This window comes from Pteropus vampyrus, unplaced genomic scaffold (assembly GCF_000151845.1).
Source record: "Pteropus vampyrus isolate Shadow unplaced genomic scaffold, Pvam_2.0 Scaffold202, whole genome shotgun sequence".
In the NCBI taxonomy this organism is placed as follows: domain Eukaryota; kingdom Metazoa; phylum Chordata; class Mammalia; order Chiroptera; family Pteropodidae; genus Pteropus; species Pteropus vampyrus.
In genome coordinates this window covers 140,607-162,176 of record NW_011888983.1, presented here as the reverse complement: position 1 = coordinate 162,176, position 21,570 = coordinate 140,607, and the positions used below count along the sequence as shown (strand labels likewise).

Here is a 21,570-nt window from a genome sequence, read left to right as displayed (position 1 = left end):
CCTATCCTTTAGAATCACATTAATAATCTTAGTGTTAGAGATAATTTTGTGTATTTTCCTACAGAGTGTGGCATGATAGAGTGAAATTGCCTTTGAATTTGAGAATCCTTGAGTTCCTATGCCAGTCTATTACTGGTATTTGACCTTCAGCAAGTCACATACCCTCTAGGAGTCTGTTTCCTCTTCTGAAATGGGCTTACAATTTTGCATAGGGTTGCTTTGAATATTGGGTAGGTTAATATATGTGAAAGTGATTGGTACATTTATCAGTTATTTGGTTCTGAATGTGTCTGGGTGGAAGGATCCCTTTTACAACCTAGGCAAAAATAGTCTCTGTTTGAATACTTCAGTGACAGATGGTTTCCTCCTGCACAAGCTACACATTTTGTTTTTCTATCACAGTGTTACATGAAAATAATTTTAAAAGCCACATAGTGCCAGAAAGACTTAAATAATGGTAGCAGCCTCTTGTTCTTGACTCCCTTGTTCATTATCCACTCCAATTCCTGCCATCTGAAGGGAGCTATTTTAAATTCTTTTAGTTATTTCTTGCATTTATCCCTCTATTTCTAAGTAATACTGCTTGCTCTTAATTTACTTAAGACTTATCTATTGCCTACTGCTTGCTCTTAATTTACTTAAGACTTATCTATTGCCTACTGCTTGCTCTTAATTTACTTAAGACTTATCTATTGCCTGGTTTAACATGGTGGATGAGTTTTGTGGACTCTCACCCTGGTCTTTTCACTGTCCTCCCAGTATAATTAAGTAAAAATTTTCTTGGAATTCATTTACTGTATATCATTATGACTATTTAAATATTATTCTTGCTGGACCTGGTAGTATACTGTGGTTATATTTTCTTTCTTTCTTGAACTACTTTTTATTTCCTCTGGAGGAAATTTTTGTTGTTGTTTAGGTATATTTGAACATCACTGTTTTCTTATACCTCTATAAAATGCTTCTTGATTAAAGTTTTTCACATGGTAAAATCAATGAGGTAATTGGTTAGTTCTTTTTTCCTTGGAATCATCATTCTTGGAGTTCTGTGCTCTCCTCTGCTCCTGTCTGGTCACCACTGTCGTGACATTTCCCTTTTCCCTTTTCATGTTAAAACTCCTGGTAACTTAAACCTTGTAACTTCTTGGTTTACTCCCTCGTTTTGGTCAGTGTATCCTTCAGCAGCTTCCTGAAAAGTGGTGAATGAAGATAAAGACTTCAAGAATGTGCATATGTACATATACTTTTATTTTGCTCTCACTTTTTTTAGATGGTAGGGATTTTTGCCCAACTGTCATTAAACTAAAATTTTTTTCACTGTTAAATATTTCATGTGTATAAGAGAGACATACAGTACAACTTAAAAATACTGGCATACTCTCTGCTTTAGTTTATAATGGAACATGGTACTCCGTGATCGCATTCTCCTCCTTATAGTAACAATCTTCTACTTTGTGTTAATCATTGTTTTTTATAGTTTTATTATTCATGTCTACCTTCAATAAAGTATCTACTCGGAGAAAGGGGGAAGGGATAAAGAAATACAAATTATTAGTTGATAGATGGTCACGGGGATGGGGAACACAGTATAGGGAATGCAGTTAGCAGCAATGTAATGTCTAGGTGTAGAGCCAGAGGGAAGCTACAGTAATCGGGGGGATCGTTTCATAAACTATATAAGTGTCTAACTGATGTACTATATACTAGAAACTAATAATAAAATAAAATGCTAAAAAATCGATAAAATATCTAGATTTCCACGTTTTCATATGTATGAAAATATATTTACATGTTACTTTTCTTTTTTGTCTTTGCTATTGACCAGTTACTGGGTCTGGGAAAGCTATCCTGTGGTTTATTGTGTTCTGGATTTTATCTGAGTGCTCGTTTGTAGTAGTCTTAAACTTCTTCCACTATGTCCTTATTGCCTGTAAACTGGAAGTTACATCTGAAGGCTTATGCAACCTCAAGGTACAACCTTCTGTGAAACTTAGTTCTGCTACCATATCCAGCAGGCAGTTATTTGCTCCCTTTTCCTTTTTAAAATAGCTCTTTAAAGTTTTCTTTTGCTACTGCCATTCTGTATTTCTTCTGAATTTTATTCTTGGGTTTGTTTCTTTGGCTGAAATACCTCATGCCCAAGTCATTCCTCAAATGTTGGGTAATCCTAGTTTTAATAAAAGACAAAGTCTTGGAAGCCCTGTATGTGATGGCTGCGTGGAAGGTGTGTGCGTGTGGAGGGAATTCTTGTACACTGGTAGGCTGTAGCATAGAGAAATCTGTGAATTAGTAAATTGTTAGGTACCCTCTCTAAATGTATCTACAGGACTTTTCTCTGGGGCAGTTCAGTTTCTCCAGAAAAGGATCCTCTAATATCCTGTCTGGGGAAGCGGAGAGGGAGGGGTATAAATTGGGTGGCTGACATTATGGAATTAGAGAAAAATAGCCATTTGTTTGCAGAGCAATAGCTTGCTTGCTTCTAGTCTTGGTTCTGCTTGTAAACAGCTGTGTTTCCTTAGGAAGCAACTTTAGCTCTCTGGACCTCATTTTCTTATTTGTAAAATAAGAGCTGTAGGTACTGATCTGAGATCCCTTCCATCTGACATACTAGACTTAACCTAGAGTATATAACTTTTCTCCTTGGGAGATGGGCAGGGGAAATTCAGTCAAAATAAGTTTGGAGGGCCCAGCCCTGATGTCAGAAAGGTTATCTCTGAACCTAATGATGTTGCTTGGAACTGTTTCATATCTGGCTCTCCAACCCTCACAAAGCTAGGCAACAGCTTCTACTAGGTGGCTTTGGGACATTTAGCAAGTCCCTTTTCTTTTTATGGTGTTGACGTTTGGTTAGATTACTTAAGGTCCCATATCGTGCTTTAAAAAAAATTCAAGTCATCTGATTTTTTGCTGGTGTTTGTCTGATACAAGCTGTCTAGTTTAAGCCTTCAGTTCTTAAAATCCTGTGTTCTAAGAAGGCTCGCTGCCTCAGCAATAAACCAACACCATTTCTTACTTTTGCTAACAGGTGCTAGTTATTAAAACAAAAATACCTGAAATTAACCTTGTGATTTTTGTCTGTGAATGCTGTTTTTTCATCTTTCTTCAAAGAATTGTTAGAAAAGTCTTTTAAGAAAACTCAGGTTCTTGAGAATGTATCTGTGGGCTTTGGATAAATTTATTTTCTCATTAGGTGATAAAGGTCCTTATGCCTCAAAGGTACTTCATAGGTAGCACTTGTTCCACTTCTTGAGCTGGATGCAGTCATACTTGGTTCTTTGGAAGTAGCAGCAATGTGGCTTACTTAGTTCAAGTGTTTTTAAAAGGAACATGTGATGAGACTAATCAGGAGCAATGAGGATTCTTCCTTCACTTGAGTCTTTTCATTATAAAACATAATGAAACCATCTGACAAAGTTGCTTTCATAAGGAAAAAATGCTTTTTAGCCAGAATCTTGGTTCGCTAAGAATGGGTCAAGTTAGAAATTTTAACTCCCACCTGTTTAAGACTTTCCATTTTCTACTGAGCTATTACATTTAAGAGAACTTGAGGGAAATTAATAGTGATGTAAAACTGAATTTAAGGTGAAGTCTTACCTAAAATAATGAACTCAAACATCTGATTTCCAAATTCTCTTCAAATTTTAGGGAATTTACTTCATATAAGTTATATATAATGCCAAACTGAAATGCATTTCACATAGTGAAAATTTATCCTTGAAAATGTTGTTGGATTGGATAATCTTTAAAGTTTTCCTTAAAGAGAATTCCCATCAGTAACATATTTTTATTTTTGAAAAACATTTTATCATGGAAATGTTCAGACATACAATTATAGAGTAAAACAATTACCTAGTTTCAATATTTATCAATATATGGCCAATCTTGTTTTATTTATATTCAACCCACATCCCTTTTCCCTCACCCATATTATATTGATCTACTATGTATGTCTCAAAGAAAAAGGACCATTTTTGATTCATCTCTATAGTCCTGTAAAATGTTCTTAAACATATTTTTCACATGATTTTTAGTGTGACCAATTTGAGCATTAATATTTATGCTTTTCCTTCCTACTAGGGACTGGTTTGGTTGAAAGACAAAGAAGCAACACATTGTAAGCTTTGTGAAAAGGAATTCTCTCTCTCCAAGAGAAAGGTAAGGGAAGTAGGAAGTGAGTCCAAATTTTAGTGCAAATATGGCTTCTAATTTTATTCATAACTTTTTCTGATTTTTCCAATAGCACCACTGTAGAAACTGTGGGGAAATTTTCTGTAATGCTTGCTCTGACAATGAACTGCCTTTGCCTTCTTCACCAAAGCCTGTACGGGTTTGTGATTCCTGTCACGCATTGCTGATTCAGAGATGCTCATCTAACTTGCCGTAAGATGCCAGAACTAAAATCCTTATTGTATGAAAGTACCTACGATGAATGTTATATATGAACATATATACATCTTAAGACACTTCTTAAGCAGCTTTCAGCCAGTATTTGTAAGTTTTATCTTCCACATATTCATGGGAATTAGAAGTTGTATAATTTGATATTTCCTCTCCATTCAAAGAATTTTCAACAGGGCATGCTTTAAAATAAATTTAGCTTACTTCATGTAACAATCATGTAACTCTTAATGAAAATGAAAGGCCAGATAGCATAGCTAACACATTTGCCTTATTTTTTAAAGGCCTTCTTAAAAATAGGGCTTCAGATTTATTCTCCAGGTTGTCGTTGGTATTTGTGGTGCCTGTAATTTTCTTAATGCACTTTAAAGCTTTATGGTTCTCAGAGAAAAACTGGAAATACATAAACTTTTTATTATAAGTATTAATATTCCAATTCAGATTTTCCATTAGCTTGGTATGATTTCATGTTGACTTTATTTGCCCATTTTCCATTAGAAAAGGCCAATATTTTATCCTGTACAATTTCCTTTTGGTCTTTCTCCTAAAATCAATGTACTTGCTGATAGTAGATAAAAGAGATATTGCTTCAACTTTTTCCTTATTTTGAAAGGAAGTTAAACCATCATCCTTTTATCCTGTTGCTACTTGCAGATTTTTCTAACTTTTAAGAAGCATTAATTACATTGTAGTAGTCTACTATTGCAGTATATGAATAAATGATTCACCATATACTGAGCACTCTAAGCCAGGGTCTTTAGTAGATGAATATATAGTCTCAGCCCTGCCATGAAATACATACTTGAAATCATTTCAGTAAACACTAATCTTGTTATATAGCACACTAAGAATTTAATCTGTAAAGTTACCTTTAATCACTTGAATGGCACTACCACTCGGGACCTACTTTTCCCCTCTTTTAGTCCAATTTCAGCTACTCACTAAGCCTGTTAACCTTTCAAACAGTGAATCATGGCCATCACCCCACCCTCTAAAGATGGGGTTATTCTGCAGAATCCTTTCCTCAGTGAAGTACATATTTTAACTTTTGAAATTATAGAAACGTTTTACTTGAAGATTTTCTCCATAACCTAATTCGGTGTCTTCATTTAGAATCGATGAGATTTTTAGGTGGTCTTTCTCAAATGCTGACAGAAATGTTATCAAGAAGTATGTATATATTCTTGAACTGTTTTGTATTGAGATGGGATAACATTTTTATGATTGCTGAGAATAAGCAAAAATGAGAAACTTCAAATACTAAAAGTATTTTATTACTGTGCTTAGAACAAATTTTAAAATGTCATTTTTTTGTTTAAATTCCAAGGCTGGTTTCATTCAACCAACCATGAATTTTATCCCCTTTTAAATTCTTTGCCATTCAACTCATGTGTCACCATTGATTTGGGCTTTTTGTAGGCAAGCTTTTGACAGCAATATAACTTGCTTTTAAAAATTCTCGCTTAAAAAACAACATAGTAATTTGGGATTTTGTGATTATGAACCTATACTTTCACTTTTCAAGTAAGATCTGCCCTCACTGAAAGTATCTTAATAAACTTCACATACCATTCCCTCATCTAGCTGTCATGGTGCCAAGGAATTGTGATTGTGTTTCTTTTACCCTGCAATGTTTTAAAATGTGAGTTTTATAGACTAAATAAAAGATTTGAAAAATTAGCCTGCTTTAGAAAAGCAACTTTCATTTTAAACACTTTATATTTTTACTGCTTGATTTTAATAGGGTACTCCTGGGAAAATAAAAGCACAAACTTTTAAAAAAGGTAAGTGGTATGAGTGTAATATATAAGGGAGTGGGTACAGGCATTAGAATCCTTGCTTGAGTTGATAGGCTTTATATAGGCCCAATAGCAGAAACTAGTCCTTAAGAGTTACTTTGTCTAATTTGATTTATAATCAGTAACTGACACAAAGCATTCTAGGACGCCATACTATTATCTCCCACATTGTATTTATTACATTAATAACATTTCTAGCAAAAACAAGTTAACAAGTTCAATAACTGTGAATTCACATTAACAGGTTTCATTTTGATCCATTAGCCAATTTGGGGAAAAGCCATATTGATCAAAGGGATTAAAAATAAAAAGCACCTTTTCCTGGCTACATATAGTACTTTTTTTTATTTATTTTTTTTAACACAATAGCTCTAAAAACTCCAGATATCAGATGCAAAATCCAACTGGACTCTCATTTTAATTGACAACATGGACTCATCTTACATTTTATAATGTATTTATACAATTATTAAAAAACCATATGCCTTAAACTATTGGGCTGAAACTGAAAATACATCTGTGAGAATTATACTCCACAGTAAATACCTTTGTACGTGTACTGAATTCTCATGTCACTGAGAACCTTAACCTAGTCTAAGACATTTTGAGATAACTTACAACTATCACTTTTTGGAAACATTTTTTTGGTATTTCAGTCAAGTGCTGAGGGGATTTTTATTCTAAAATCTAGGGCTAAAATTTAAACTTCCAACACTCCTGTTCCCAGGTAACACAATTATGAATATTCAGAAATTCAGATACCTTAGATTAACACTTCAGAGCTATGCTTGATAAGTGACATTTGAAAAAGATGAATATATAATTAGCTGATTTATACTCCTGAAGCTATCTAAACTCATCTTTATATTTACAGTATTGTCCAGGAGAAATTAAAGAAAAAGTTACACTAATTATTTTCCAAGCTCTATTCTGGATGTCTGCTTAATAAAGACTTGTAGTTTATGCAGAGGCGAACCACTGTCCTCTAAAATTATGCTGTACTACTACTCTTAGAGCTAATAATAAAATACATTAACCCAAATCTTATGAAAGCAGCACATCCTCTGGAGTAACTAGTATATAAAAAGTATCAACATCAGTGGTTTGAATATAAAAATTTATTTTTAAGTCAAAGTATGCAACAAATAAAACCTACAGAAAACAGATTCCCATCACAATCTGTTGCTTTACCAAATAATATTTTGAAAACACATTCCTTCAGTCATTATAAAGTTCTTAAAATACAAAAGAAATTAAATCCGTAAGAAAGTCTAGTAGACCAGATGCTGTTGTCAGGACTTTTAGGTTGGTGGTTATGCTTTAATACATCCCACGCCATCCACCTCCACTCATGCCACCTTGTCCGTAGTAACCTCCACTGCCTCCACCACCACGGCCTTAGAAGAAAAAAGATGTTGAGAATTGTTTAGTAGAAAATATCAACACAGAACATATTAAAAACATGAACTTTGCCCCACATATGGGGACTAACAAACTGAATGAGAGGAACCAATGATACTTACCATAACCACCCAAGCCATCGGGAGTACCATATCCTCCACTATAATTGTTCCCCATTCCCATTCTTCCAACAGATCCATAACCTCCCTGATTATCTTTAAAAAAAAAAAAGAAAAAAAGTGTTTGAGACTGATTGCTAAGTGTCTAACTCTGCTTATTTAAAAAAAATTTACATACCCATTCCATCTCTGCCGTAGCCTCCCATTCCAGAACCTCCCATTCCAGAGCCACCTCCAGGAGTAGAATTCAAGAAGAGTTCAATGTATCGATGTTCTTTACGGAAATGGGGGGGGGGGGAAGGAGACAATGGATCAAATTTATCAAAGCATAAAAAAGGCTGACTGGCTAGTATTAATTTAAATGAATGCCATATAGGACTAGAATCTAGATTTCACTCAAACTGTACAACCTTGAACAATAAGTGTTTGGGGCCTGTTTCCTTAACTATAAAAATGGGCTGATTCATTATTTCAGAACCAGCTGATATACTTAAAAATACATTCCAAGCCTGGTCACAGAAGTGAATCAGAATCTTAAGTATTAAGTGACTGAGGTGTAGACAGACTTGGGAATCACTGGTCAAGGTGAAATTTAATGGCTTAAAAACCAATTTGATGACGTGCAGGAATAACTTATTTGATCAATGTATAGGTTAAGAAGTGGTATTAACTTGCAAAAGGCCCTGGAACGAACCCAGGCAAGTGCAAGTAACATAACCTGTTTTCCCCTCTTTAATAACTTAAGCTCCAATAATCTGTCAAGTATTAAGAGTCTGACTTAAATAACTTCAATAAAAAGCCCCTTAGAAAGCTATTCAAGTCTGAACTTATTACAAACAAGTTCACATCTAAGAAACAAGATAGCTTGCCAAGGATACCACTTACGCATGTTATTCTTATCTTTAGACATGGCAGCTACTGCATCTTCATGTGTCACAAACTCTACATCTGCTTCTCCTGTTGCTCTGCCATCAGCCCCAATATCAATATGCACTCGTATTGGATTTAGTGGTGAGAAGAACTAAATAAAAGAAAACATTTGTTACTTTTCTATTTATAGTACTGAAATTACCACCACATGCCTTGGCTTTTTCCTCGTTAAAAAACAAACTCTTCTGCTCTGTGTTGCAAGGCTAACAATTCCATCAACTCCAGAGATTCTAGGAATATAAGAAATTATTTCTATGATGAGCTAAGTGGTATTAAATTTAATAAAACATTTCTAACCTAGAGAACAGTTTACCTAAACAGATGAAAAATTTCATACCCTGCTATTGAGAGGAAGAATAAGTACACCCCTCCCAAAAAAGGTATTTCAAAATTGTTTGAAATATATGTAGGTTTCCTAGAAGCATATGTACAGAAATTGGGTGTTATAATGCTGAACAAGAGAGTTTTATAAACCTACAAACTGTGGAAGGATAGCTTCCAAAAAATGTATCATTTAGTTCTAATCACAAGTTAACCAAGTTTAAGCAATCCTAAAAGGCACCTGGAATTAGGCCAACTGGTTCCTCAGTAAGATCTAGAGCAAACAATTTCTTTAAAAGAATTAAGATAGTAAATACGCTTGGCTAGGTCCCTGGTTCTCTACAGCAACTAATCAATGGGTAAATAAATGAGCGTGTAGCTGGATATGGCCCATGGGCTAAGGTTTATTGATTCTCTCTAACCAATTTGAAACTAACCAGTTTCAAAACAGTAGCGACTGCTTCCATTATTTTCAGCTCCTCACCATATAGCCAGAAAATCAAACTACTAAAACTTGTTAACATATTTATACTTTAAAAGTATAAATATGTTTATAGTCACCACTACTCTATGATGATCAGTCTTTCAATAAATTCTTTTCTTTTTTAAACACCTACAGCACCTAGTATTCCAAGGTGGTCTCCTATCCAAGTACTTACCAGGCCCAACCCTACTTAGCTTCCAAGATCAGACGGGATTGGGCATGTTCAGGGTGGCATGACTGTATACTTTCACTAAATTCTTAACTGGGCTTTATAAATATAGCTTTTATTTGCTTGACTCCTATGTAATATTTAACTAAAGATGTATATATATTTTTCCATATTAAAGAGATTCTGATAATCACTCACATTAGCAATGTCATTTTCAGTTGCACGAAAAGGCAATCCTCTCATATGTACAAAATGACCACCATGAAAACCTGAACTTGCATCACCAGCTCCACCATAGCCATGTCCTCCCATACCTAGAGAATAAAATTTCCAAATATTATAAACTACTGATACATGTAGGAAAGAAAGCATTTCAACATTATTTCTTCCCTATACACGCCTTTTTCCTACTTACACTGTTTTGAAAACCCCAAGAGATCTTAACACTTGAGCACTTACCTACAAGTATACATCTATATAAAGCCCTATGGAGAAATGCATTAAAATATGCCTGAGTTGACTTTATGTAAGTCACCTATATTACCACTAAATAGTTGTAAAGCAAATACTTAAATTCACCTAAAAATGAGTATTTAATATTTACCTCTTCCATCTCTCATTCTGTCATCAAAGCCATCATTTCCATAGCCATAATTATTATAGCCACCATAGTCATCAAAACCTCCATAACCTGCATAATTTGAGAAATACATGAATATACTTTAAAGAGATAAATTTTATAATCTAGTTAACAAAAACTTACTTTGCGCTAGTCTGATTAAATTATTACACGTTCGCAACTCCCAACAAGTGAAAAAAGCAGCTAACATTTGGTGGAAATAAAAATCTCAAAAGGATACATTTAGACATCAAAATTTTCACCCACATTTATGCCAAACAGAAAATGTCAAAATATGCCAGTATCTTCATTTAATTTCTGTAAATGTCATCTAGGTGCTAATATGTGCATCAGTCAAGTCCCACAGCTGGCCATGGGAATACATATTTTCATGAACAGGTTTTAAAACCTATTAGGTACTGAAATTACTGCCATTTCTATATTTCTTGACAAAGTGTCAGGAATATTAAGAAAATGACAACAGAACCTTTGTTCATTAGATACACATACCACCATCATATCCATCACCTCCTCGTCGCATTCTGTCATACATACTTCCACGCCCAGCTCCATAATAACCCCCTCTTCCTCCTATTGGTCTATCATATGGTCCCGGTCGTTGGCCCAGCAATCTTCTTGGTGGATCATAAAATCCTTTGATTTCACTCCTGCTACTTCTGAAGATCTCAATATACCTATTTAAAAATGGTTTAAAGTACAGGTTTCAGCTCAAATGTATTAGAGTATATAAGATAGTGGGCAAAATGCAGCAAGTTTTTCTATTTCTAGATATATAACCCAATTTAAATTGCCTAAATACGCCATAAAGAACATTTTTATACCTACAAACTTAAATAATTAATATTTAAGTTTTACACAGACAAATTAGTTATTTGAAAACAATTCATAAAATATAAATTTTAGCTTGTTTTTTTCCTTTAGTACATGATAGGTGTTTAGAAAAAATAGTTGATGATACAAAAGCATTTATCAACATCCTACAGAGAAAAGGGAAACAATCTATTTTCAATTTAAGCAATCTATTAGCATTAATTCCCCACCCAAATCTGTAGTTTCCAAGTTAAATTTAATTATCAATTCTTTTAAACTACCCCAGAAAAATGTTACTGTTACCCCCCCATTTAAGCAATAGTGACCCGCAACCCCCAAAAATAAAAATTTAATACCATCCCAAACTCTCCATCCCCACCTGTGCCCTATTCTTTCCTTGTGTTTCCCCAGAGCATTTTCTGCTATCTCCTTTGAAGCAAACTGCACGAAGGCCTCCCCTGTGCTTCTCCCCTGGTAGTCCATCGTCAATGTTATCCCATTTGGCACGATTTCCAACCCTTTAACCCAAGGACAAATAACCCCATCAAGGGGAACAGTGTTAAAGGCTGAAACATTCCCATCTGAATCAAATATTTAAAACAAGTCTAAACAAAACAAAACAAAAAAAGCTTAGTTCCCCATCACCCCATAAAAGATTTTTTCAAATATTACTGGGTAACAAAATTTTCTTGAGACCAATGTCTTTTAAAATTACATACAACACTCTAAAAGCCCACCTATGTTATATGAAAAAAAAAAAAGAAAAGAAAAAAAGAAAAAGCTCAAATCAAATTTAACTATGCTCCATATGCTAATTCACGGTTCATTTCATCACAGGTAATTACTCTCAATTAAGTTTATTGCACATTAGTTTTTACATATTCTACATATTCTGTATTGAATATTAACTGGAGCACATTTCATAACTGAATATATTAAAGATATCATAATCAAAAAGTCCCCCAAATGGGATTTACAAATTAAAAACAGTAATATAAAATTAAAATACTACTGAACTTTGACTAATACTAGAGGTACCTTGAAAGAACTGAACTATTTCCTCTTTGCTGCAACCAAATGGTAGTCCACGAAGTCGTACTGTCCCATCACTAGCGTCATTTGGACCATTATGTTTCATAACCCAATCCATCTCAATACCGTTTGATTTAAATGCTATAAAAAATAAAGAAGCACATAAAGCAGTCAATCAAAATATACTCTTGTCAGAGGTACTGAAGAAACACCTCAGTGGTACATAACAGGAAATGTTAACATATGGCTCAGTGACTCTGTTGACAATGCCACAATAAAATGGTACAATACCTTTTTGTTTTGAGGTAGGTATAAAGAGTGGGAAAAGGCAGTGAAATCTGATTCCTCCCACAAAAAAGTACTGAATTTCTAAGATCAAATATATATATATTGGCTAATTTTTAGAAAACTTACATAATTCTCCACTATCAGTCTTCTAATGCCTCCTATTTTTTGAGCCTGTCATTTAATGTCAACTGTGTTTTCCTCATCTCTTAATTTTTCATTCACTTTTTTCAGGTTTTATTACTTAAACAGTTCTGCAAATTATTTAAAACTTGATTACTCAAGAGTTGCACATAGTACCACCATCACTCACAGTAAGAGCCGTAATCAAAAGTACGAGTATCTTTGATGTTGACAAAATGGCATTACAAAAGACTAAGTTTATTAGATGTACTGTAATTCTGAACACATCAAATTGTTTTTGAAGGGGAAAAAATTCCTATCTCTATTTTAACTAAATCTGGTTTGAACACTCCTCAAGAGCAAGTTTTAAAATGACTGAACTAATTAATTAGGATGCATTTTAAAACAGGGGTAAAAGGTCACTCCAAAGCGAATGCCTTCTAACAGTTTTTTGAAGCCACCTGTTTTGGAAGTTATGGGAAACGATGTATTAAAAACCAGTCTACTCACTGCTTTACTTTTAAACACAACATTTAAAAAATGATAACACATTCATATAAAGTATTAAGAAGGGTACAGTAAGAGGCCCTCCTTCCTCTTCAAAAAGAACCCGTCCACCCCCTTCCCATCGCTGGACAACCATCCTTTTAAAATTCCAGAACACTTCAAAGAGGCTAATAATATGCAGAAGTCCTTCAGCTGCAGAAACTTACCAGACCTCACAAATTTCACTATGCAGCTGTAGGAATCCTACTCACCTGAATATTTCAAACCTTTCCCTCACCACCTCCTCCCCTGTAAACAAGACAATTTGTTCACTTGATTCTTTTATGCTCAAGGATTATATTTCATATCAACAGTATTCAACTTCACATGATCTAATTATCAGTGCAACCTTTAGGGGCAGCATCTGCAAATCTCCCTCCACCCCAGAATCCATGCATTTAAAATAAGCTAATTTAGAAAATTTCCAAAAATGGTTATTAGTCGAGTATCTCTCCCTATGAATCACTGCCAGCAGTTCCTTGTTTTTTTAAAGCAAGAATCCTAGGTGCCACTCTAGACAGATCCCAAATGGAAAGAATATGAATTTTTATCTGATGTCACAACTAGTTCTTATGCACTCAAATAACTGCTATGAACTTTTATGGGGTGGGGGACCACCTCTGGGTTTGAATCCCAGGTCGTCCACTCACTGGCTACCTAATTTAAGCAAACTATTTAACCCCTGTGCCCAACTGTAAAAGCAGTGGTGTGCCTACACTTCATTGGACCATTTTAAGAATCATTCAGTGCTTGGTCTGGGGCATGATAACTATTCAATGGTGGCCATTGTTACTGGATTTTTAAGGGGCCCTGTAGAACTATGAAATGTACCACAAACAAAATAACTCAATCTTAAAGGATAAAAAAGTATTCTGAGTCTTGAAAGGAAGTAAGGACTGTTAAAAGTCTTTTCCAAAGTCAACAAAGGCTTACATTTTCTTGATTCCTTTGGAAATGTCTAAAGCAGAGAGAAAAAGACAGGTTTTTCTTTTGAAATGTTTACTACAATATATATTAGATAGATGATTTCAAAATATTCTTCTAGAGTATAGCCCTGAAAGAAGTAGGCCCCACATCCATTCAAAAAAAAGTTGAGACATTTTGAAGACCTGCCATTTTCTTAAAAAAAAAAGGGGGGGGGGAGGCATCAACTTAACAATAGCTGTCTTCTATAAAGGGTGATTTAAGAGAAGGGGAGAAAATAAAGACCTAACATCACATGTTAATTCCTCATGAAAAATATTAAGAACTTTAAACAATCTAATATGTTGTGAAAAGTGTGCTTTTTATAATTTAGCACATTTCTTTTCAATGTAAAGACTGTTTTGGAAACATACAAAAAAGATGGAAATGGACTTCTCTTTAATACAAATCTTAGCACTTTCCAAGAAACACTAGCAAGCAAAATAGTTTTGATTTTTGGATCAGCCTATACCAATGAGACCTATATAAAAACAAATGTCTATTACACACACACACACACACACACACACTCTCTCTCTCTCTCTCTCTCTTTTATACTGAGGAAAAGTTAGCCAGATTTGGAAAGAACTTGTATAGGGCAATACTCTATCCCAAGTGTACAGAGCCACCCTCTTTTTTCTCTTTTAAAAGCACTGACTCTAGAAATCTACTTAACAAAATAAAACCAAGATGAACTCAAGGCATACAAAAAGACAATCTACTTCAGTACTTTAATAAAGTGGTCTCAGAAGCTACCCAAATAGTTTTTACTAATTATTCAGGATAATCCATCTCACCCTTTCTTTCCAAAAGCATCATGGCTAATCACAATTCTGCTTTAAGAATTACAAGTGTTAGCACCAATTAAAAATACCAGCAGTTGAAATATCAGGAGAACTTTAATCAGTTTTGTAGGAGACTTTAAATATTAATTTCCTATAAACATTATGCTAAGTTAAAGACGCCAGCCACAAAAGAACACATATTGTGATTTTAAATGAGTTAAGTTTATGTGAATTAAATTAAGAAAAAGCAGCTAATAGAGGCCGAATGAAATATAAAACTCCCTTATAAGATTATATACTATCTTCCAAAGTATAATACATAAAGGGCTTGATGCATCAATAAATAACTTTCTAAATGGTAGCTTGCTAGTGCTTAAAAAATGAGAATGAACTTAAAATTTTGGTAACAAGGTGGTGATGCTTAAATTTTTTTCATCATTCCCCCATTCCAATGTGTTTGCTGATTTTTAAATTAAAAAAAAAAAAAAAGACACCACTAAGACTTAAAGGTGAGGTCACTAAAAATGATTATGAACGAGTTCTAGAACAGTTACCATCTACTGTAGTTCAGCAGCTGTTTATCAAAATGAGGACACGAAAAAAAGCATGGCTATTAAAAATACAAAGGCAATTAAGATGGATTTCCAGATTATGATGTAGATGAGGGCAGAAAAAAGATTTCTAGGGCAATCCAATTAGGAAAGCTGTTATATACTACTTTATAGGAAAACTCTGGGCTGTCTTTTCAAAATCCATTAAAATCACATACCATTTTCAACAATAGGAAGGTTTTTTTGTTTTGTTTTTAACCCTGGAAAAGTAGATAATAGACTTCTTGTAAAGATTCATATACATTATGGGAAACTCTTCTTCTCAGGATTTCCCTGTCCTTTTCGTACCGTCTTCATTTAAAATTACTGACCCAGTTCTCAGTTCTAAGGACCAACAGTCACCACCACCACGTAACTAGGCTTTCGGACCAGTCATTTTGTTGAGTAGGCCTTATTTTTCTTGATGAAAATATTACTACAGTCCTGCTAACTAAATAACTCCCAACTGTATTTTTAAGTACTTATACAGCCTAAAACCAAGAGACTTCGCACAAAATACAACCCCTGTTTACAGTCAGTAACTTAATTCCTACATACACGCACGTTTGCCACCACTGGTTGTGTTTTAACTGTTTCCCAAATGTAAAAACTACTTAAATTCTAATCTAGCACGTGCCAAACTACACAAAACCGTGGTTAAACCACCCCACCCCCGCCCAAAAGTTCAATAAGCCGTATCATAGTTCACTGTGCCCAGACGACCTATTTGAAATATGCCCCTTTCACATTCCTATTTGATGTCACTCGCTTTTCTGATTACAAAACAATTACCCACAAAGTCTTTAAATATGTTTAAGATCAGCGTGGAAAAAAAAACCCCTTTGGAAAATGAGTACGTACTCTTTTCGAAGTTCCAAATCTGGAATATAAGGGCAGGCTAAGCGTCCTTTATTTCTCCCCGGAGACTTTTCGTTTATCTAGCTGTCCTAGAGACCAGAGAGCTAGGGAGAGTACTCTCCTTTCCCCTCCTCCCCGGCCGGCAGCCAAAGCCAGGCTTAGAAACCTTCGCCACCGGGCGGCGGAATTACAAAGGAAGCCGTCCGCCTCCTTTGTCCTGGATTTGGGAGTTGAGCGCCTTCGTCGCCATTGACTTTCCTCCCCCAGGTCCAGCCTCTCTCATCTTGAGAATCTGCGTCAGAAGTCACTCGCAATCCCGCCAGCCCAGGTAGCCCTGCCGAGACTGCGGAGGAAGGGAGGCCGCGGTGGGAGGCTAGGCCCATACGGCGCCATTTCCATCGGGAGCGCGCCCGCCAGCCCAGAACCTCCCCGCACCCAAGCGCCCGGCCTTTCCCTGCTCGCTTCGTTCCCCACCCTCATCCCTTCCAAGGCGCTCTGCCCACCCTCCAGCCTTCTAAGTCAGTTTTCGGAAGCTCGGGCACAAAAAGTAGAGAGGGGAAGGGCGGGAAGCCGTGGTGGCCGCGCCACCGTACCCAAAATGGCGGAAGCCAAACCAGCAGGGAAAGGGGGAATGCTGGATGACTCCCACTTCGGTCCACGGCTTCGTCCACTGAATTCCACCTGAGTAAGTCCTCCCCCCGGCATGCCGCCCTCCTTGAAGTGGGAGATCGCCTGGGAGGCGCAGTCTGGCCGCTTCCGAGCGGCGACCTCCACACTTCCCCCCCTGCACTCCCTCCCAGTCTTTCGTCCTTCTCCCGACTCCGCTCTAGAAACCACCAGCCCAACCTACCCCCTTTTACTTCAGATACCCTGTCGAGCGACAGCAGCGCCGACTGCGGTGCTTGCGAGGTCCAGTCGTAAGGAAGAAGTCTCTTGACTGGTGGAGCCCTGCCCACAACGGTTCTCCCAACCGTCTCCGGCGGAGGTAACCGCTATGGGAGCTGCGCAGCAGCGCGACTGGCTTGGGGGGATGGGAGAGAGCGAGCGAGGAGGGGGTAGGCGGAGCGAGAGCAACGAAGACCAACCAGTCCTGTTCTCGCGAGACTAGAGCTTTGGTCCCAATTTGGCGCGGGCAGCAAGTAGTACGCTTGCGCTGCTGGTAGGTTGCCCAGTGGTTGGTGGGGAGGAGCCGAGACTGGTCCAGTCAGAGAAAGAGGCGGGGAGTTCCGCCCTTTTGCTTACCGTACTACATCAAATGCTCAGAGTCCCCGTTTCTGCCCTCTCAGAGAGAATGTTAAGTGGCTGTAGTAGTTCTGTCAGTGTGTGTTGAAGGAACCGTGATGTCGCGGTTTGATAAAGTTCTCTGGTAGTCTGCCCCACCAAGAACAAATTTCATAAATACTCCACTCTCGCCCAAGCGTCAAACGCGTGGAAAAGGCGCCACTTGGTTCCGACGCCAAATGCAGGGAGGGCTTTTTTTGTCCACCATGTTTGCATTATGCAGTAAAAATAGGAATTTTTCCATGCTATGGAGACTCAAAAGTGTCCACCAGGCCCCATTTCGGCTCTTGGGCTAGGTAGGGCTCCTTCCTCCGGCCCTGGCTCTTGTTTGGGGACTTCTCGATTGATTGCCTCCCTACTACGTTCCCCTACAAATCGCTCCTCGCTTTCGCGGTCTCTTGCCATTCACTGACTGCTCAGCTGCTCACGTCTGACTTCGAGTTGTTTTCTAATAAAGCTTTGCATCCTTGAAAATTGTGCATGCTAGTGACACCTAATACATACTGTTTGGTTTTGCTCTTTGTACCAAGGTTCCTACTGACACCTTAAAACGCAAGCCTAATTCCTGGGAAGGGTGGAGGGCAGTGCTGGTAAAGAGATCAATGCAGGTTAAGGTCCAAACGTTGGAACGTACATGAAGTGAGAGAGAGAAGAAAATGAGTTTGAGCACACTGTTGTTCTTGTGTTTGGAAAGGTGGACGAAACTAGATTGTAGACCCTCAATATCCAAAGACTTTGTATTACAGACATTGGGAAGCCCACAAAGGGGTGAGATAGTGGGCGCAGGAGGCGTTAGCAGTGGAGAGGCTTGAATAATTTTTTCCTCCATGAGATCTGCAGTGTGTAGAGTGGAGACAGGAAACCAGTTACATTCATACAATGGAAACTTCAATTTCACGCCTTTAATTCATCCTATCCTCAAACTTGCTTAAGACAATTGTGGGACACTAAGAACTGGCTAGATCACAGTGCAGTACTGCCTTTCTTCAGCCTACTGCCTCAAAATAGCCTTCATCACAGTGGCCAGAACATGGAAGCAACTGAAGTGTCCTACAATAGATGACTGGATAAAGAAGCTGTGGTACATGTGTACAATGGAACATTACTCAGCCATAAGAAGAGAGAAAATATTGCCATTTGCAACAATATGGATGGACCTTGAAATAATCATACTAAGCGAAATAAGCCAGACAAATTTGAAAATCATATGGTATCACTTGTATGTGGGATATAAACCTAAAAGCAACAAATGAACAGGACAAACAAAAAGAGACTGATGGACATGGACGATGGACTAGTGGTTACCAGAGGGGAGGGGGTGAGTGAGAAGAGGAGTTTAAATAATTTCTTCAATTAAAAATAAAAAAAATACCCTTCAGAGAAAGGGGGAAGGGAAACTATGGTCATCGCCACAAGAAACAAAAACAAAACTAGGATAATGGAATAACAATAGCTCACATTTACTGAGAGCGTGTTTGAGCTAGGTGCTGTGCTCAATTCATTGACTCTTTACAACTCTAAAAGATTATTATTGTCCCCAATTTACGTTTGAAGTGCCTGAGTTCTAGAGAGGTGAAAATGTTGCCCTAGGTCACAAACCTAGTGGCAGAAGTTAGTATTCGAATCCAAATGGTTTTACTCCAGGGGCCAGGGTCTTAAAGCACTATGGACCTTCCTAGGGTTGCAACTAACTTAACCATGCATTGTGGGAACAAACATCATTTTGGGCAAATTGAAGTTACTTCCCCTAACGAACACTAGAGTTATGATCTCAGGAGACCTGCAGTTAACAATTTATTGGCTGGAGACTTCTGAATGGGACTGAAACTTGATGTCTCAGTTTTACTGACGCTGAGAGTGTCACTCCCCACTCCCCGCTTTTTAAAATTGCTGTATTAGTAAGACTCCAAGCGCTCACACTTCAAATGGAGTTCTTTCCTCAGTTTAAGTTACATCCCTACTTTATCCTTTCAGTCTTTCAACCCGATTTGGTAGTTGGAATTTTGTAATCCCTTTCACCCCTTGCCTGAATTCAAACAGTCTATTTACTGCTTGATTGAGTTTTGCATTCTTTGCACATACTTTGTGTGGTTAGGGCCACAATCCTAAAATCATTCTAATGACTTTTTACCACTACACCTTGATTTTTTTTTGGCCACAGTTTCTTTGTATTGATCACTCTGCTGTTTGCCAGTGTGAATGCTTTCAAAGAACTTGAAATTAGTACATATATATTCCTTTTGCTTTTATTATTATAGCAAATAGGAATTTTGAGTTAAAAAAAGTACACTAATGGGGTAAATTTATTTTTATTTGGCTTCCTATTTTACTATCTCTCTCTCTCAAAAAAAATGTCTATCAGCTATTGACATTTGCAAGTTGAATCCTCTAAGTAAGGCTTGATGAGATTGGCTCACCACTACTCCAATGATCCCTACAGAATTGTTTCCAGATGGATCTCTGTGGAGTTGTTTCCATAGAGATGGTTAGAACTAAGGGCTCCCAGCTGCTTTTGGGATTTTTTTTTCTCTTTGTGTTCCTTTCAGTCATTTCAGTGCTTTCCTATTAGCATAGAGGTCAGAGGGACCCTGGAGAGGATCTTGTTAGCAAGAAGAGATAAAAAAGGAGAAGGAAATAGAAGTACCCACACCACTTAGGGGAAACAAGGCAATGAACATGTGATCATGTATTACACCATCAACATGAAGAGGAGAGGAAAATTCCATGCAAAGCCTAAGAGTAAGAGAAAGACAGAAATAGAAAGAGATTGCACCGAGCGAAGGAAGACACATTAACTAAAAGTTAAGATAGCTGTTCACATATCCCAATGACATTCTAAAATAACATAAAAACTGGATTATCAGAATCTTTTTGTGTATTTGAAAAGAAAATAAACTAAACTTAAAATTTACAAATAAGTTTCTAGGAGTGTGTCTAATTAAGGTAGTTAATGCCTTTTGAACACTTAATCTGTCTTACTAACATTTTGTGAAATGCTTGTTCTTGGACTTATATATATCTACTGTCTTTAGAAAGCAGTGATCTTCCTTGTCATGATTCAAATTATTTCTCAAGACAAGGCTTAATTACACAATTAACTTTCTTAATACTTTAAGTCACATAAGTGTTCATTCTGGGACTAGAGGAAACCAAAGGTCTCATCCACTTTTAATAATTATATATTAAGTAAGCAAATGAAAATTAAAAAGGAAGAAAGCACCTAACACACTTTCTCTAATTTTTGAAAATGATTAAAAGTATTGAACATTTTTTCTGTTCCAGTGGATTGATGTGAAGAACAGGGAAAAAAGCTACAAAAGGTAGTTATTTAAGGAATTGAAGCCAAATTATAGTATTGCTTTCAATGTGTCAGAAGTACATTAATAACTTAGAAAACATAAAAAAGAGCACAGATAATACAGCAACAGACTGCTGCCCCCCCCCCCCCAATTTAAAGCTTCTGAGAGGTACAATGTATAGCAGGTTCCTATACACTTCTGTTTCCTCTACTGTTAACATGTCATTGTGGTATATTTGTCAGAACTAATGAAACAACACTGGTCCATTGCTATTAACTAAATTCCACACTTTATTTATGGTTCATTAGGGATCCCAACAAGGATACTGTATTACATTAGTCATCATGTCTCCTTGGTATCCTCTAGTCAGGTATTTTGTAGAATATCCTTTAATTGGGATTTTTCTAATGTTTTTCTCACGATTAGACAGTGCTATGGGTTTGGGGGAAGAAGACCACAAAGGTAAAGTACCATTCTCATCACATCATGTCAAAGGTACATTCTGTCAACATAATTTCTCACTGATGATGTTACCCTGATCACTCGGCTGAGGTAGTGTTTGTCAGGTTTCTCCACTATAAAGTTATTTTAGTCTCTTCCTATGTTCTACTCTTTGGAAAAAAGTCACTGAATACACTCCGCACTCAAAGGCGGCAGTGGCATTTAAGTTCCATATCCTGGAAGGGAGAGTAGCTAGGTAAATTATTTGGAATTATTCTATAAGGGAGATCTGGCCC

At 36.8% G+C, this 21,570-nt stretch overlaps 3 protein-coding genes and 1 pseudogene across 14 annotated transcripts in view; 2 read left to right on the top strand and 2 right to left on the bottom strand.

Moving 5' to 3' along the window:
• The window catches only part of RUFY2 (RUN and FYVE domain containing 2), a 44,643-nt gene extending 38,565 nt beyond the window's left edge, over positions 1-6,078 (top strand). Inside the window, 2 exon segments of the mRNA XM_011372136.2 lie at positions 4,078-4,155; positions 4,241-6,078. Of these exon segments, the coding sequence (XP_011370438.2) occupies positions 4,078-4,155; positions 4,241-4,384 (222 nt within the window). The 3' untranslated portion in view covers positions 4,385-6,078.
• A 273-nt stretch (positions 6,079-6,351) lies between these two features.
• HNRNPH3 (heterogeneous nuclear ribonucleoprotein H3) lies at positions 6,352-17,325 on the bottom strand. Of its 11 annotated transcripts, none has more exons than XM_011372131.2 (10): positions 17,104-17,318; positions 12,110-12,244; positions 11,451-11,589; positions 10,796-10,935; positions 10,226-10,312; positions 9,820-9,935; positions 8,603-8,738; positions 7,896-7,991; positions 7,721-7,813; positions 6,352-7,594 (listed from the first exon to the last, which is right to left on the bottom strand). In XM_011372131.2, the coding sequence occupies exons 2-10, from the start codon at positions 12,219-12,221 to the stop codon at positions 7,518-7,520; spliced, it is 996 nt and encodes a 331-aa protein (XP_011370433.1). In that variant the 5' UTR covers positions 12,222-12,244; positions 17,104-17,318; the 3' UTR covers positions 6,352-7,517. The 11 variants fall into 11 exon arrangements, with proteins under 11 accessions (XP_011370433.1, XP_011370432.1, XP_011370434.1 ...); XM_011372130.2 differs by having other exon boundaries at positions 10,751-10,935; positions 17,123-17,318; XM_011372132.2 differs by having other exon boundaries at positions 17,123-17,318.
• LOC111746821 lies at positions 9,579-9,697 on the bottom strand (annotated as a pseudogene).
• Positions 16,446-21,570, top strand: part of PBLD (phenazine biosynthesis like protein domain containing) — a 42,850-nt gene continuing 37,725 nt past the window's right edge. The window contains exon 1 of one of the 2 annotated variants that reach the window (XM_011372133.2): positions 16,446-16,581. The gene's annotated coding sequence lies outside the window, so the exon portion shown is untranslated. Of the gene's footprint in view, positions 16,582-16,602; positions 16,939-21,570 lie in introns of those variants that run through there. The other variant, XM_023537842.1, reaches the window with a different exon arrangement.

Bases quoted from the DNA above. Each gene is read 5' to 3' on its own strand.
- HNRNPH3 (XM_011372130.2), bottom strand. From the start codon at position 12,221: ATGGATTGGGTTATGAAACATAATGGTCCAAATGACGCTAGTGATGGG. The intron at 8,739-9,819 runs GTGAGTGATTAT...TCTTTTATTTAG, and splicing joins CTGAAAATGACATTGCTAAT to TTCTTCTCACCACTAAATCC. The intron at 7,992-8,602 runs GTAAGTGGTATC...ATTTCCGTAAAG, and splicing joins TAAAGATAAGAATAACATGC to AACATCGATACATTGAACTC.